General features: G+C 45.2%; 1 protein-coding gene across 1 annotated transcript in view; it reads right to left on the bottom strand.

Annotated features, from left to right (window-relative positions):
• Window positions 1-5,639: 5,639 nt before the first annotated feature.
• Window positions 5,640-12,607, bottom strand: part of DENND5B (DENN/MADD domain containing 5B) — an 831,092-nt gene continuing 824,124 nt past the window's right edge. Inside the window, exons 19-22 of the mRNA XM_015566631.1 lie at window positions 10,350-10,432; window positions 10,016-10,142; window positions 7,902-8,076; window positions 5,640-6,089 (exon numbers count right to left, since the gene is read on the bottom strand). Of these exons, the coding sequence (XP_015422117.1) occupies window positions 5,906-6,089; window positions 7,902-8,076; window positions 10,016-10,142; window positions 10,350-10,432 (569 nt within the window). The 3' untranslated portion in view covers window positions 5,640-5,905. The remainder of the gene's footprint in view (window positions 6,090-7,901; window positions 8,077-10,015; window positions 10,143-10,349; window positions 10,433-12,607) is intronic.

Genomic DNA, 12,607 nt, shown 5'->3' with positions numbered 1-12,607 from the left:
GTACAGCACTTCTCCATGGAAGATTCCCTAGCACCTCCCCGCCACCCCCCAAGTGGCTTCCCAGCAAGTCCTGGGGTGTGGCACCTCCCCTTGGATGCTCCTCTAGCACTTGGAGGCAGATTCCAAACAGGTGCCAGCAGTGCAGCATCTTGTAACTTCTTTGCCATCCAGTGGACCAGCGTGGTAACTGCTTTAATAACGCTGGCTCTCGGCTTGAGGGAAAGGCAACTCTTTGTCTCCCTCAGGCCTCGGGTTAGTGGCTACTCCCCATATATGCAGTTCTTGTATTTTCAGCATCCATTTAAAAAATTTTTTAAAAATTTATTTCAGAGAGAGGAAGGAAGAAGACAGAGATAGAAACATCAATGAGAGAGAATCATTGATCAGCTGCTCCCTGCATGCCCTAGATCGAGCCCGCAACCCAATCATGTGCCCTTGACTGGAATCGAACCTGGGACCCTTCAGTGCAGAGGCCGACGCTCTATCCATACAGCCAAACCAGCTAGGGGGTCAGCATTCTTTTTTATCACTTATTAGCAAGTCACTCATTGTTACAATCTCATTATAATTTTGATGGTTAATTTTGTGTGTCAACTTGTCTGGGCCATGGTGCCAGATATTTGGTCAAACATTATTCTGAATGTTTTTATAAAGTGTTTTCTTTTTTAATGAGGTTAACATTTATATTGATGGACTTAAGAGTACAGCAGATTACTCTCCATCATGTGTGTGGGCCTCATCCAATCAGTTGAAGGCCTTCATAAAGCAAAGACTGAGCTTCTCTGAGCAAAAAGAAATTCTGCCACCAGATTGCCTTTGGACTTGAACTGCATCTCTTCTGAAGGGTCTCCAACCTGCCTACCATGTAGGTTTTGGATTCCTAAGCCTCCACAATCGCTTGAGTGATTTCCTTAAAATTAATCTTTTTATGTTTACATACATACCCTACTGGTTCTGTTTCTCTGAAGAACTCTAATACACTTGCTCTGTTAAAGTCAGTCTAAAGATTCTATAATGACGAAACAGAAAAAAGTATCAATCCCACAGTTTTATTTGTAAAGAACAAAGCATGAAAAGTCATTCTTAAAGGTACTCCAAAACCTGAAAAACCCACGTCAGTTTCTCTGATATGTATGCTAAAGTGCTTGATATCACAATACTGGTCAAATTTTATATTATGTTCAGGTGGGGAGGGGGGAGTCCAGTTCTGATGCATTTTGTTAACAACACAAGGAAAAACAATATAACTTAAATGCAGAAAGGCTCATTTGTTAAAAACATACACAGGTACATTTATACAAGGTTCCAGTGTAACATAGAGGACTTTTTCCATGTGTTAAACACCTTCCGTTGATTGACAACAGGAACTCCTTACCATGCCTCTCTGTCAAGATGTGGTGTTTGGAATAAAGACTGGAGCCATACATAATACATTCAGGTAACTGAATCAAGCGTTATTCCCTCCCATATAACCCAAGGATACCCTGGATTCCTTCAAATGAGGGGATTTTTTTCTTCTTCCCCAAAAGAGGGGAAATCTTTTGATGATATTTTCCACTCTGGTATTAGCTGCTCACTGTGGTATTTTTCTGGAGCCAATCTCTATTTTGCCCTTGAGAGGACAGTCGGTTCTATTAAGATTTGAAGGGATGAGGTTCTCCTTGGATTCCTCCCATCACAGTCCAACACCCTCTTCAAAAAAGCTTGGAAATCAGTTTGACTCAAGAAACTTATATATAGGAATAAGGGGCCGAATAGCTTATTATTTGTTTCTGTCTTCTTTTAAGCTAAATGGAAATGTAATAAATACTTACATAAGAAATGAGGATTTCGAAAGACGCAGATGACCTGGAAACAGGATTCACTTTATAGAAAGTAGAGAGGAGCTGAAGACTCCATTCTCATCCGCGAAGGTGCTAATACTGAAATCTAAACAGCGAAGGTTCAGACTGTCCTTCCAACGTGGTGAAAAGGAGCGACTGGTTTCTGTAAACCTCACAGAGAAAATACTCACAGTTCCCAAAATAAAAACCTTCTGAAAAGCCACAGTGCTCGGCAGAAGGAGATTCTGTTACTAAGAGCAACACTCGCAGTGCCGTCAAATAAATATTTCCCTGGGGATCTGAGGTCGTCTATTGCCTCATGTTTCGAAATAGCTTAGAGGTGTCAACATACACTACACACCAACTGTTATGCATAGTCTCTACCCCTTTCACTTACATCTATATACAACAGGGATTTATTGCCAAAAAAGGAAATAGAAGCAATTCAGTACTTCCCCTATGTCATTCATAGAGGGTGACAGAGTTCATTAAAGTGATTTTTGAAAAAGCCATGTCAAAGTAAACACCACAGGGTTACAAAAATTTCTGAAACATGGAAAGTAAATTTTAGAGGGAAATCACAAACTTCTACAAGTTTTAGGTTTCTTAGATCCAAGTCTTGCCCCCAGTGGAGAGAGGATGGGGAGGGCTGGGAGACCCTACTTTTCTTCTTGGTGGCCTGTTTTCCACCATCTAGACCCACTTTAACTCCTGGACACTGTGCCTCAGTCACTTTTAAGGTGCTACTGAGCCTGGAGCGGGCAGAGCTGTAGGGCCTCACACTGGTGTAATGCTACTGGGTCACAAAGGTTGAAGTTAGGAGTTGCAGGACACTTGAAAAAAAATGTTTTAAGAGGTGATATTTTTGGCAATTTAATTTTAAAACAGTATCTTTTTAAGCTATTATGCCAAAATACTAATTATGGTTCCAGACATTAGTTATAACTTATTTTGAAGGGGAAAAGTCAATTACAAAATTGATTTTTATTTACTTTAACTTTGAGGTGTGATTATAAAGCAATATACTGATTTTAAAAATAAACAGAAAGGATAGCTTTAAATGGATATGGTCCTTGCAAGTCAGCTTGTGAGGCTATGTACATTTATTCTCAAGATTCTGCCATTGTCCTGCTCAAAATAACTTGGTACTGGCTCAAAGACAATTATAAGCCACACAAGAACTAAATTGTATTTCTTTAGAGTTTTGTTTCTTTTTCTTTAGTTTTCAAAATTGATTTCAAAGAGAAAGGGAGAGAGAGAGAAACATCAACGATGAATCATTGATTGGCTGCCTCCTGCATGCCCCACACTGGGGATCAAGCCCAAAACCTGGGCATGTGCCCTGCCTGGAATCGAACCGTGATCTCATGGTTCATAGGTCTATGCTCAACCCTGAGCCACGCCAACTGGGCTAGAGGTGTATTTCTTATGTGACAAACTCTGCTCGCATCCTTTTTATTCATCAACTTGGATCCTATGGGCTGCAGGCCTTTCAAGCAGCTCCTCCAGGGGCCCCCGTGTCTGGAGAGCTGGCTGTCTCCCTGAATTCAGACAGATGGGCTCCCAAGATGACCACTTTCAAGGGCCTAGTATTGTAGGGGCCTGTCCCTCTTTTGACATGCGTCATTGCACTGCTCTAGCCCTACTTCACAGAGCAGGACAGAACTTTAGGAGGAACTCCTTTGGGGCGTCCCCTTTTGAAGTAATGGTTTTATTCACAGACCCCAAATCCAATGTTCTCCCCATTTTCACAACAACTTGTGAACAATTTAAAATGAATATTAATCCCTATAAATGAGTATCAGACATGAATATGAATCCTAGTTCCTGTCTGTGTGAGTGCATAAAGGTCCAAGGGTGGAGAGACTACTCAGATGAACGCCCCGAGGTCAGGCTCATGCAGCCTGGTGTAATTAAAAATCGTGAATCCTGGACCCTGTGTCGTTGCTGACCAGCTGTGGGAGTATGTAATCTCTTTAATCCCTAAGTGTTCCCATCTATAAAATGAGATGGCTGGACTAGATGACTCAATCAGCTACGACGCCTCCCTGGTTGCCCCGAGTGCGTCAGAATTTTTATTGCTTGAAGTATTACAAAGAGTATTACATTTGTCTCCTCCCCCCCCCCCGAAACACCCCCCCCCCCCCCCCCCCCCCATGGATCAGCGTATGGCTTCTGATCCCCGAAACGCAGGCTGAGCCTGGTGTCTGCAGGTTGAGCATGCCTCCCATTGAAGAATTTCCTTGTCCCTGAACAGCCACGCCAACAGACACATGTTAGCCTCAGGCAAGCAAACTCTGGGCCCCAAGTCACACAGAACCATCTTCTTAACCCCTTTCCATGGGTTTCTAAATGCTCCAACCCCCGTTTTCTCCCCGAGACCTGAGCCACAGATCACAGGGGGCGGGCCTCGCTGCCTGGCCGCACACGGTGTTTATAAAGGGAGGGAGGCACTTGTTTCATTGGTTTCTTCCTCCAGGAAGTAAGGGAGACAACACTGTAGGCTCCAGCCCGGGACCCTCAGATCACAGGGTCCTGCGGGCCACGGCTTCGCGTTTCAGCCACAACTGGGAATACAACCGCCAGCTCTGCCGAGCACGTTCACAGCCAGCAACGTGCAGGCGCTCGTTCGAGCAACAGGACCTGCTCTGAGGGAGACCGAAGGTGCCGAGCGCACACCACGCTTATTGGACTGCCTGACAGAATCCCCAGCTGGAAAGTGACGCACAACATTCGGTCTTTCAACACGGCTGCCTCTGGTGTTGTGAGCGTTTTGCCCCTCTGTGCTGCGCTGGCTTTTTACCTTCTCCGGGCCAGTTGTTTCATGTTATCACCCCTCTTACAAAGGAACAGAAAACTTGCCCTGAAACGCCCAGAAAGGGACCATTCTTGCTCTCTCCTCCTGTTATTTGCATTATCTTGGTCAACAAATACTTTCACAAAAACATTCCAAGCCACACCGAGCCCTCCCCCTTCTCAGACATTCCTTCCATTTCCTGAGAGGGGGCTGGGCACGAGGGAGGGGAGGGGGCGCCGGGAGCCAAACAAAGACGGGCTGAGGGGTCCCTCCCTCCGAGGTGAGGGCCCACTGCGGCTCCGAGGGCCCAATAAAAAGCACAGATCAAACGCCTGCTCGCAGTTGTTATGACTGTGACATCTGCCCAAAGTACCTCCAATAACATGAATAAAAATGCTAGGAATGAAGTCAGTCTAGGCTAATCTTTCCACAGAGCAAAGAAGTCATAATCCCACCATTTAACACACTTCTTGGGGCTTTGTGTGCTGACTACCCAGTTAAGCCAAGCTCCTAGGGTTCAGTATTTAAAGTATTTGAATTATAGCTTCATCTTGTGCCTAAGGGGGAAAAAAAAACCTGCCCAAAGGAATGGGAAAGTGACTCAATTCATACGTATGAAACCATTTGCCACTTAAAAGATACCAGTGCAGCCTGGGTGGTGTGGCTCAGTGGTTGAGCATCGACCCATGAACCAGGTTGCCGGTTTGATTCCCAGGCAGGGGGCTGGATCCTGTGTGTGTGTGTGTGTGTGTAGTGGGGGGCGTGGGGGGTGTCGGGACGACCCATACAGTAGGCAGAGCTGTTTACATTCATTATACAAAGAGTCAGACCCCAGGATGGATGGCCACACCCTGCAATGCCTCTGGGCTCCGCTGGAGGCAAGGAAGCCGACTGGCTGCACTGTACGCACACTCGTTCTGGCTTCTTCCTGACGAGCACCGCTCTGCCCCGCAGCTCTCAATGTTTTTAAGCTACTTATTTTAAATCACAGGAATATTCAATCTAGGAAAAGTATCTTATTAGAGTCATATAATTTCTTAAAGAAGATAGCATATTTACACACGTCTAACACATGAAAATACTCTATTTTATACTAAATTCCTGGTTCAAATGAACTACAATACAGCATTTTGCCTTGTCGGCAGCGTGAGGATTGTTCACGTCGGGGCATTCAGTGCACGGGCCCCTGCAGTGACTCACGACTGCGCCAGACAAGTCCAAATCGGTCCCGCAGACGGGGAAGGTGAGGGAGCCAGGCGTCTGGACTGAGCGTTTCTAGCAGGGGTTACACGTCCACGCCTTTGATGAGAGATCCCTCCAAGACGATGGTGAAGTCCTGAAGGGCCCGCAGGACACGGATGAGGGAGCTGACGGTCATGCGGTCCCGCAGGAGAGCGCTCTCTTCGTACATTCGGGCGATGGCAGGACACTCGGCCAACAGCGGGATCCACTGCGGGAGCAGGCGGTCCCTGCAGCCCAGACAGAAACAGGCCCTGAGTGTGGCTGGCCTCGCGGCAGAACGCAGCACAGGCTGGAGCTCTCACCGGGAGGGTGTGGTTCGGGGGGCACATCCAGCCAAGCCCCGAGGTCAGCTGAGAGGAAACTCGCGTCAAGAAGCTGGATCTGTACTGGTGAAAAGGCTGCAGGAGCGAGACAGTGGGCTGACGGGAAGACCCATCAGAGTTTAAGAGGAGGTCGTGTTGGCCATGAGGATTTCCACACATTAAGGAAATCCTCCATTCCGATTCTGCCACTTTTAGAGGCATAATGTAATTTTATGTTTCTTTTTTACAGGGGTGTTAGGCATCCGTGGCAAGGCATGCCAAAGTAGATGGACCTTTTCGGAGGAAAGACTACATTAAATAGTAGAGATGTGCTTGTTTTTGTTTTGTTTTATAACTTATGCAACATAATAAGGTAAGGAACAAAATCAAAGAGCATTAAGTAGATTTTTATAAACCAAAAGAGAGGTTGCATTGGCCTAATAAATCAGAATAGTGAAGAGATAAAAGGAGATAAAGATCGTGTTCAAAAGGAACTTTAAAAGCTCAGCTGAACACGGGCCCCTTTTGTTAAGAAGAAATACAGAACTTAGTTCTATAAGCCAGTTGAAGTCTCAGGCTACAGTGTTTCCTGATTAAACTCGACACTAATCACCTGTCACTAGGTACCGACGACCCCCTTACTAAGCACCTCCCAAGGCCTTTCGTGACAAGGACAGCCCTAACTAGACCATCCTGCACCTCTCCTTGGGCCTCCAGGGGTTTATGTTTTAAACTATGTTTTATTGATTTTTAGAGAGAGAGGAAGGCAGAGGTATAGAGAGATACAAACGGCGATGAAAGAAAAACATCGTCCATCAGCTGCCTCCTGCGCCTTCCTACTGGGGATAGAGCCCGAAACCTGGCAGGTGCCCCAACTGGGAATCGAACCAGAAACCTCTTGGTTAATGGTGCAATGCTCAACCACTGAGTCACACCAGCCGAGGAGGACTCCAGAGGTTTAGAAGAAAGCACACACTGCACATACAAAGCTTCTAAAGGTCTCTGTGTTTCATTTCCTACAATTATGAGAGCTGTTTTAAAATGAATGAGTTATACAGCTCATGTGCCATTTCGTTTCATTTCCTACAATTATGAGAGCTGTTTTAAAATGAATGAGTTATACAGCTCATATGTGCCATTTCCAAGAAATAAAGGGGTAGGAAACTGTCTTAAAGAGAAGACTATCTAGTAAGAATTTGCAATGTTATTAAATTTAACATGGTGGTGTATATACACTATACAGGCTCTAGACAGTACATGTATGTGTGTCAGTGTGTCTAATTATCTACCAACCTACCTGTAACTATTTACCTATCTTTGGATACCATTCGCCTGTAACTATTGACCTATCTTTGTAATGTGTAATGGTTGAGAGCCTGGGCTCTGGAGTGAGACGACGTGAATCTTGGCTTCACCTCCTTCTAACTGTGTGAACTTGGGAAAGTCTGCTATCTGTGCTGTGTTTCATCTATGTTCTCAACAATGGGATACTGGCTGCTACTTCAAGTACTGGTGGTGGTGAACAGCAGGAGGATTCAATGAGATAATGTATGTAAAGTATACGTAGCACAGTGCTTCACCCATGCAAGTACCCAATAAACAGTATTCTCATCATGAACCTTGGAATGAAAGAAACTCACGGGAGAGCTTTGGAAGGGGCATGGCCTGGTTTAACCCTTCCTGGACCCTTGTTCGACACGTAACAGAGACAGGGAAAGTCAAGAACTGGCTTCATACCGTGTTCCAAGGCAAACTAGAATCTGGAACTTGCCGTCCTTTCCGATGCTCCTGGGTGCAGTGTTAATAGCATTGACGTAATGGCAGAAGGTTTTGCAGGAGGGTTTCTGAATAAGGACATCATCCTCGTTGTCTAGAATCTGGTCAGTGCTTTCAAAATAAGCGACCGCTTTCTCTGGGGAAGGAAGTCAGAATCACACCACAATACACATCAGCACTTTGTCAGAGAAAGACGAATCCACTAAGTTTACCTGGAAACACTCATGGTGCTTTGCATTAGAGCCAGTCCTAGAACCCAAATCATCATTTTACCATTGGTTTCACAATGAAGTCTAGAGGTCCATGTTTCAGGAATGTGCTCCCGGGAGTTTATTTTCTAATCTAGACTACATTCTGGAAGGCTGGGAAAAGCTACTCTCTTTGGAAGAGCTGCTTGAAATGGAAATTGGCAAGAAGAAGAAGAAAAAAAAACAGACTCCTCTATTGACTGGAACCTTCCAGGAGTAAGCAGCAAAGACATGGCAGCCACTGGGATGAGGGCCCCGGTTCCAGCTGTAGAATGCCAGGCTTACAGCAACACAATTCTGAAATGGAACTGAGCCAGTGAACTGGAGAAAGAGGTATGTGTACACATATCAGAAGCAGGAGCCATATACCAGGCATTCTAGAGGGGAAAGAGAAAAATCACTCCTGGGGGCCTAATCTGTCAACTTTCCTTTCTTTGTCCAAAAATTCTAAATTAGATGAAATCAACTAGGCCTTATATACAAACACGAATGATTAATCACCCCTTTAAAGAAACTGGGAATTCTAGAAGAGCTGCATACCAGAATAAAGACGACCAAGCTCAGCAAGCTGGAGCAGACACTGCAGGGGACTGTGCCCGGGAAAGGTTCCCCTCTGTAAGGTCCCGCTGATAGCTACAGGAGGGCTGGGTGACTAAGAAGGTGCATTTTAAATGTAAATGAGGTCAATCTGAATTTAAATGGGCACCTGTGTCAAGTGGCTACCATATTGGACAGCCCAGAGCTAGTATCATCCTTTTCAAACACATCACTCCTTATATCCAAACCTTCCAAATAACTTCCATTTCATTCAGGATAAAGACCAAGGTCCTTCCAAAGGCCTGGAAGTCCCCCACAACCTGTCTCTTGTAGTAAATACCTCTCTCCGCTCACTGCTCAGCCTGATCCCTCTACAATTCCACAGGATGGCCAGGCGCACCCCTGCCTCGGGGCGCCTGCCTGGGCCCTTCTCTCAGCTGAGTGCCCTCCTCCCAGGATGCACAGGGCTCACTTCGGCACTCCCTGAAAGTCTTTGTTCAAATGTCACCTTGTCAACAAGGCCTATAACCGCCCATTTACACTCCATTTCCTCTTACCTTGTTCTATTTTTTCCAGACAACAATCTCCAAACATAACAGATGAATTGCATATTTATTATGTTGCTTTGTATTATTTGTCCTCCCTGCCCCCACCAGAATGTAAGTTTATCAACCACAGGAATTTTCGTGTTTTGTTAGTTATATCTTTTGGTTGTTAATCCTCACCTGAGGATATTTTTCCATTGATTTTTAGAGAGTGGAAGGGAGGGGGGGAGACAGAGAGAGAGAGAGAGAGAGCGAGAGAGAGCGAGAGAGTTTACCAGCACCAACCAGGGATCAAACCCCTAGCCTAGAAATGTGCCCTGACCCAGAATAGAACAGAGAGAGAGAGAGAGAGAAACATCACGTGAGAGAGACATACTGATTGGTTGCCTCCCGCAGGCACCCTGACCCTGGCCCCGACTGAGTCTGCAATCAACGTGCGGGAATCGAACCCAAGACCCTTCAGTCCAAGGGCCGATGCTCTAACCACTAAGCCAGACTGGCTAGGGCTAGTTATATCTTGACATATATATAGCTTGAGCATCTAGAATAGCGTCTGGAATATGGTGGGCACTATAAATATTTGTTGACTGAATGAAAAGAAAGGACAGTGCTTATTTGATATTTATTTTTTTAAAAAAACATACTCCCTTAAAATGAGCCCTTATTATGCCCAATTCCTGGATCTTTGTGTTTTCTAAGAAGCATTTTAATGACCTCACACTGGCATCCACCTGCTTGAATTTACCTATGAAGTCCCAGATGAAGACGTTCTTGTGAAAGATGCGGGCAGACTTGAAGCCGTGGTGGAAAACCTGTTCCAGCGCTGCCACCAGGCCGCTCTCTCCGCACAGCAGCACCGTGAGGCTTCCTCTCTGCGGACACAACACAGTGCCAAACAGTGACCTGCTGCACCTACGCTTAGGAACCACGCCAGGGAGGCAGGCGCCGAGGCGTGGGGCACGCTGCTGCAGCCATCAGAAAGCCGACGAATGAAAATTAAAGCACTTGGTATCGCCTTATGTATCGTGCGTAAAAGCGGCTTTAAAATCCTCCTGTACTAAGTTCATAGTTCATCATACCTCTTTTTCAGGTTTGTGGAAATGCTTCACAATGTTGTTCACAGCCTCTCCAATTCCTTCCTGGATCTGTCCGGCATTGGGCTCTGAAAAGCAATAAACAGTGGCCGAATTCTCAGGCAAGGGAAATACACCGAAGCGCTATGGGACAGCAACTGTGGCCACCTATGCAGGAAGCACTTCGCCAGCACAGGCTGGCTTTGCCGGGGGCTCCACCGGACCTGCCCCAGGCCAGTGAGAGGCATCTTGGCACAAAGGAAAGAATCCAAGAGACCCCTACATTCAAATCCCAGCCTTACCGCGTCATCTATAACCTTGGTCAAACGTCTTCAATCTAACAGGGAAAGTACACAACATACACTTACCGCAGGCATGGGTCACTGGGGATGAGCTGTTAGGTGTAAATCGCCTGGCACGGTGATTTACTCTGAGGAGTGGAACAGGGGAGACCCACAGCTCATCCCTCAGGAACCCCACCCTGTACCCCACCTTCGTCCACGCTCCTTCATGGGCACAGACCGAGGCTTCTGAGGTTCTTAAGGCTAACTTGGAATTTGTGTTTTTTGCTGTTGTGTTTAAAGGAAAGGGGAGATGCCAGGTGTACTGGGCGCCCTGCCAGAACTCCTTCCCTTCCTGGCTACTCACTCTACCGGGCACCGCTTCATCCCTGGGCCAGCACTTGCTCTTCAGCCCCCAAGGGAGGGGGAGGGCGAGCTTGGTGGGCTGTGTGAGTGGCATCTAAACTGCCTTTGCGCCCTAACCGGTTTGGCTCAGTGGATAGAGCATCTGCCTGTGGACTCAGGGGTCCCAGGTTCGATTCCAGTCAAGGGCATGTACCTTGGTTGCAGGTACATCCCCAGTGGTGGGTGTGCTGGAGGCAGCTGATAGATGTTTCTCTCTCATCAATGTTTCTAATTCTCTATCCCTCTCCCTTCCTCCTGTAAAAATCAATAAAATATCTTTTAAAAAAAATAATAAACTGCCTTTGCCTTTCAAACCCCAGGAATGGAAAAAATAAAGAAGTGATAAACAGGTTTCATCCAGGGATAGAAGTCAGCAATGAGAAAAATGATGGATTTGGTATTTTCTTGTGGTAAATTAACTACTATATTGATTTTACATGTCACACCATAAAGGATAAACCATTCATTATAGTTTTTAAGAATCTCTAAATTCATTTTGTAGATAACAAAAAGTAAGTTTTTTCTACACCAATGAATAAAAATGGTTAAAATGGAAACTTCTTATGACTGGAGCACTGATGTTATGGCTTCTTCAGTTCCTAGGAGTTTTTTCACTTTTACCATTCTCTGAATATTTTTTCGTCTAAACATTAAGGTCTATTTTGAAAGCTTTTATCCATTCCAAAAGAGCCCTGCACTGACCAGCAGTATATTAAAACTGATTTAAAACTTTGAGTTCTGCATGGCCAGTGTGGGTCAGTAGGTTGAGCACAGTCCCAAGCATTAAGAGGTCACTGGTTCGATTTCCAGTCAGGGCACATGCCCAGGTTGCAGCCTTGATCCCTAGTAGGGGGTGTGCAGGAGTGAAACAATCCATGTTTTGCTCTCATCAATATTTCTATCTCTCTCTCTCTTCCTCTCCCTTCCTTCTTCTCTCTCTAAAAAACCAAAAATCAATAAGAACCTATTTTTAAAAAATATTATTCTCCATTAAAAAACAAAACAAAACAAAACACTTTGAGTCCTCTAAACATCACCTTGCACACACAGTGAGAAAATACTAAGTGACCCATCTCTGGGTTTCAGGTTATTTAAGATTTTATGCTTACTGAGTAAGAAAAGAAAATATAACCAAAAGTGGGGGACAAGGCTTCTCACAACAGTACTACCCCTGGAACTGCACTCATTCAGAAGCTGTAATAATTTGGATATACTGAGGCAAAATCTATTTTAAAATTTTAAATCGCATAATTAAGGTGTTGCATATAACAAATTCAGCAAATTTAAGTGTACTACTTGGCAAGCTTTGATAGGTGTATAGTCATGTAACCACCACCATTATCATAATATAGAAAATTTCCATCAACCCAGAAAGTTCCCCTGTGCCCCCATTGAGTCAATCCTGTTCCCCAGCTCTCAACCCCTGGCAACTGCTGACCTGCCTTCTATCATTCTTACATTGCCTTTTCCAGAACTTAATGAAAATGGAATCATATACTCTAGTCTTCTGTGTCTGGTTTCTTCCCACTCCACAGAATATTTTGGAGATTCATCCATGTTGTTATCCTCTGTCTCCCC

The sequence above is a fragment of the Myotis davidii genome, unplaced genomic scaffold (assembly GCF_000327345.1).
Source record: "Myotis davidii unplaced genomic scaffold, ASM32734v1 scaffold902, whole genome shotgun sequence".
Classification (NCBI taxonomy): Eukaryota; Metazoa; Chordata; class Mammalia; order Chiroptera; family Vespertilionidae; genus Myotis; species Myotis davidii.
Note: the sequence above shows the minus strand (reverse complement) of the source record. Positions and strands in the feature narration are given on the sequence as shown.